This window comes from Suncus etruscus, chromosome 14, assembly GCF_024139225.1.
Source record: "Suncus etruscus isolate mSunEtr1 chromosome 14, mSunEtr1.pri.cur, whole genome shotgun sequence".
Classification (NCBI taxonomy): domain Eukaryota; kingdom Metazoa; phylum Chordata; class Mammalia; order Eulipotyphla; family Soricidae; genus Suncus; species Suncus etruscus.
The window spans coordinates 83,776,164-83,781,163 of record NC_064861.1 but is presented as its reverse complement, the minus strand read 5'-3'; the positions used below and the strand labels follow the sequence as shown (position 1 = coordinate 83,781,163).

At 49.3% G+C, this 5,000-nt stretch overlaps 1 protein-coding gene across 1 annotated transcript in view; it reads left to right on the top strand.

Annotated features, from left to right (window-relative positions):
- Positions 1 to 1,117, top strand: part of LOC126028520 (interferon lambda-4-like) — a 1,233-nt gene extending 116 nt beyond the window's left edge. Inside the window, exons 1-4 of the mRNA XM_049787484.1 lie at positions 1 to 52; positions 345 to 416; positions 500 to 643; positions 1,019 to 1,117. The exon at positions 1 to 52 is cut by the window's left edge and continues 116 nt beyond it. Coding sequence (XP_049643441.1) covers positions 1 to 52; positions 345 to 416; positions 500 to 643; positions 1,019 to 1,117 — 367 coding nt within the window. The remainder of the gene's footprint in view (positions 53 to 344; positions 417 to 499; positions 644 to 1,018) is intronic.
- Positions 1,118 to 5,000: the final 3,883 nt, after the last annotated feature.

Sequence of the window (5,000 nt, the reverse complement as noted above, 5' to 3'; positions counted from 1 at the left end):
CGCGCTGGAGCCTCGGGCGCTGGCGGCCGTCAAGGCGCTGCGGGACCGCTACGTGAGTGCGGGTCGTCCAGGGACTCGGACCCAAGGCCGCCTGGACATTGGTTGCAGGCGCTCGCCTGGTGCACAGCGTCCTAGAAGGGGCACAGGGCGGGCCCGGGGTGGAACCAACAGCCTTAGGGCAATGCGGGGCTCAGGCTGGGCGGGCAGAAGGCATCCAGGTTCCTTCTTTTGGGGACACCCCGCTCTGCTGTCCAGCCGGAGCGTGCTGGCCCTGGGTTCAAGTGCAGAGAGGGCAAAGCCTGGGTCCGGGTTGGAGACCCCAGTAACGCCCACCCTGCCCGCAGGACGAAGAGACGCTGAGCTGGAGGCCCCGCAACTGCTCGTTCCGCCCCCGCAGGGCGCATCCCCCGCCCTGGGTGAGCGCGGGACCCCCAAGGTGCAGGCCCGGGTGCGGCAGACTAAGCCAGAGCCCCTTCCCTGACTGTCGCTGTCCCCGCAGTCGTGCGCGCGGCTGCGCCTGGTGGCCCGGGGCATCGCGGAGGCCCAGGCGGTGCTGAGCGGCCTGTGGAGCCCAGAGCTGGTCCCGGACTGTGGCAGGACCCTGGAGCTGCTGGCGGCGGTGGAGCGGGACCTGGGGGCCTGCGTGAGTGCATTTGAGGCGCCACCTCTCTCCTGCTCCCACAAAGTCACCTACACCCACACTGACCCTGTAGGACCCACATGCACCTGGTGGCATCGTCCAGTGGTCACACCAGCCCTTTAGTCTGAGGGTCTCTGATCCCACTTGGGTCTGCAGCAGAGCCCCTTCACACAGAGGCAGAGGACATGAGACACTGGGTCCCTTCATACCTCCTGCTCTTCCTCCAGTTGCAGATGCTGCACCCAGGCCCCTCCAGGAAGAAACCCAGGCCCAGAAAGAAGCACCTTAAAGTTCAGAGACAGGTGGGGACAGGGCGCATACAACCATGGGGTGAGGGGCTTGGAAAGTTCTTCTTCTCACTCAGCCCTGCATATGCAGGAGTCCCCCAGGTGCCACCAGGCCAAGGTGGTCTTCGGTCTCCTGCGCCTTCTCACCTGGGACCTGAGGCTGGTGGCGCAGGAGGGGCCTTGTCTCTGACCATCCTGGAGCTGCGGGAATGGACACTTCTTCCTCTTACTCAAGACTGGCACCTCAGCCCTGCTGGCTACACGATACTTCCCTTCTTTCCCAGCCCGACTGAACCCTGCAGGCAGAAGAGTCCCGGTGTTCCAAACAGCAAATGCACCCTAACCTTTCACTGCTACCTCTGTCGGACCGGTCTGCAGCAGAATCCGGTCAATGATGCCCTAATTTGGGCATGGACCTTGGACACCCTCTCTTGTAGGACAAGGACCCGAGGACACCAGTGCCGCCTAGATTCTGTGAATCTGTGACGATGCCCTTAGGTCCCTTCCCTGAGGGAAGACACTGAACCTGATTCCTCCATAGCTCAAGCTCTGCCTGACTGTCCCAGAGCTTCCTTCTGTCAAATTCCAGGACATCCCTGAGTCTCAGGGCCTGCTGGAGCCCATCATTAAACTGTCTCCAGTGATGTGATCTGTGTGGTTATTTTACCTGACGGTTGCCCCATTCTTAGCCTGTGAACTCAGAGCCCAGTTTCACCCCCAGAGCTTTTCCCTCAGAGCTCAAGCTTTCAGCACCCTGACTTTGGCCTCTTTCAGAAAGAACCCTGGAGCTGGAGAAACAAAGCAGTTGGGAGAACCTTTGCCATCTCTGCTGTCCACAGAGTTTAATTCCCTGCACCCCTTCTAGTTTTTCCAAGTATTCACTGGAGTGATTCCCGAACTAGGGGTTAGAAATAAAAAACAAAAACAAAAATTAAAAAAACGCAGCGTTGGTCTGTATCTCAGCATATGTTCCAAAATCCAAGTAGATTAAACACTCACAGTGAGACCAGATCCACGAACTACATTGAGGCAAACTCTGGCCACATCTCAGAGTTAGGGTTTAGATGTTTGCAATTGGACTCATGGGGCCAGAGAGAAAGGATAGCAGAGAGGGTTCTCTCTTTGCACACAACTGACCCAGGTTTGATCCTGAGCACTCCATTGTTGAATTAATTATTGAATCAACATCCAGGGCTGTTATTCAACACTTCATATTGTTGCTTGATCCTAGGACTATTTCTCTTTCTTTCTTTCTTTCTTTCTTTCTTTCTTTCTTTCTTTCTTTCTTTCTTTCTTTCTTTCTTTCTTTCTTTCTTTCTTTCTTTCTTTCTTTCTTTCTTTCTTTCTTTCTTTCTTTCTTTCTTTCTTTCTTTCTTTCTTTCTTTCTTTCTTTCTTTCTTTCTTCTTTCTTCTTTCTTTCTTTCTTTCTTTCTTTCTTTTTTTTTTTTTTTTTTTTTTTTTTTTTTTTTTTTTTTTTTTTTTTTGGTTTTTGGGCCACACCCTGTGACGCTCAGGGGTTACTCCTGGCTATGCGCTCAGAAGTTGCTCCTGGCTTCTTGGGGGACCATATGGGACGCCGGGGGATCGAACCGCGGTCCGTCCTAGGCTAGCGCAGGCAAGGCAGGCACCTTACCTCCAGCGCCACCGCCCGGCCCCCTCTTTCTTTCTTTCTTTCTTTTTCTTTCTTTCTCTCTCTCTCTCTTTCTTTCTTTCTTTCTTTCTCTCTCTCTCTCTTTCTTTCTTTCTTTCTTTCTTTCTTTCTCTCTCTCTCTCCTTTCTTTCTTTCTTTCTTTCTTTCTTTCTTTCTTTCTTTCTTTCTTTCTTTCTTTCTTTCTTTCTTTCTTTCTTTCTTTCTTTCTTTCTTTCTTTCTTTCTTTCTTTCTTTCTTTCTTTCTTTCTTTCTTTCTTTCTTTCTTTCTTTCTTTCTTTCTTTCTTTCTTTCTTTCTTTCTTTCTTTCTTTCTTTCTTTCTTTCTTTCCTTTTTTTTTTTTTACAAAAAGGCCTCACCCCAGAAGTTTATTGGCAGAAGACAGACTCTGAGTTCCAGGCATACCAATCTATCCAACTCCAGTCATTCTCAAGGTCCCGGTGAAACTTTTTCACACTTTAGCTATAGTTGGTATCAGACTTTTATATTTAAAGACTCTGGATTCTGTGCATTTCTTCCGTTGATGTCAGGCTGATGTGGAGCATCCTCTAGTTTCAGCATATCATTAAATGCAGAGCGATCTGTCCTGCATGCAGACTGTTGCTGAGTCGCCTGGGTGTTGGGAGTACTCTTTGGAGTAAGTCAATTCCAAAGCAGTGGTAGGTCTAGAAGGACTATCTCTGAGTTGAGGAAGGAATAACCACCCAGGACCTCTGGGAAGAGGTCAGGCTTACTCCTGACCCCTAGTTCTGGAATCACTCTAGTTGAATTTGGAGGGACTAGAAGGGGTGAGGGAATTAAATCCTGTGGACAGCAGAGAAGGCCAAATGCAAACAAGACCCAAATATGAACAAGACTATCCATTGTTGGGGCCAGAGAGATAGTACAATGGTAAGGTGTTTGCCTTGCATGCGGAAGATCGCTGGTTTGAATCCCCGGCATCCCATATGGTCCCCCGAGCCTGCCAGGTAGAGGCTGAAGGTAGAGCCAGGAATAACCCCTGAGCTTCGCCAGGTGTGACTACCCGCCCCCCAAAAAAAGCAAGACTATCCATTGCACTTCATGGCAAAGATAACAACAACCAAATGAAGAAATAGACCAGTTAGGACTCAGTCACGTTTGGAAATTTCATTTTTTTTCTTTCAAGTTCTTTAGAGATATTTTCAGAGGGAACTTCTTGAAATCTGGGCACCTGAGGGATCCTGACAGAGTTTTAGGGGCATAAAGGAAGATGCTGAGCAGACCCCCAAAGCCCCATCAACCTCAACTACAGTTTACACTGGAATCAAGAACAAGACCTTTGTTGCTTGTGTTCCTATAATCGAATGTATCAAAACAGAGTGGGCCAAGGGGCTAGAGTGATAGTACAAGGGGTGAGGCCTTGCAAGTAGCTGAATCCTCTTCTGTCCCTGATATGCCAAGTGGCCCCCCTGAGCCACCAAGAGTGATTTCTGGGTGCAGAATCAAGAGTAACCCCTGAGCAATATTGCTGTTACCTATAAAATCAAAATCTAAAAAAATAGCAATAATAACAGAAAACAAAAAACTAGAGTGGGCTCTTGTCGAGGGCCTAAAGCAAACAGGGCTGCCTGAGTTGTGGGTGGGCAAAGAAACTTACCCTCCCACCCACCTTTAGCTGCACTTCTTGATTCGTTGGATTTTCCTCCACTCTCTGGGTTTAAAGTTGTTCCTGACATATTTCAATGGAGATGGCTCCAAAATTAATGTGAATGTAACAGTACCGAAAGGGAGAGATGGTTTGCATCCAGTGCATCAGAGGAAAAGCCAATACCCAAAGTTTCCAGCACTCACAGAGTCAACAAGTAAAGAGCCAGGGTTCAGAGAGATAGCATGGAGTAAGGTGTTTGTCTTTCATGCAGAAAGGCATTGGTTTGAATCGTGGCATCCCATATGGTCCCTGAGGCTGCCAGGAGCAATTTCTGAGCATAGAGCCAGGAGTAACTCCTGAGCACAGCAGGTGTGACCCAAAAACAAAACAAAACAAAACAAAAAAAGAGCCATTTAGCCCAGGACCCAGGAGAGAAGGTGTAGTGACACTTCCTCGGAGGAACTATGTATGGTCAGTGCTATGAAGCTGCTCCTATCTGATGATTCAGAATCACTAATCAACATGACAATGGGTTGAAGGGTGTTAAGGACGCTGGAAACAGCTGCTGTTGCTGCTGATTTGGGGATAATGCATCCTTACGTGCCTGGAAAAGTCTCAGAGGACATTGGGGGTGTGTCTCTTCACTACATGCTCCCAGCCAAAAAAGAAAGGAAAGATGATAAACTTGGGGCTAAAGAGAATGTACAGTCAGGACACTTGCCTTGTTCGCTGAAGACCTGACTTCAGTCCCTGGTCCCTATGGTCCTCAAGCTCCAGGAGTGACTCCTCCAGATCAAGAGTGAACCCTGAGCACTG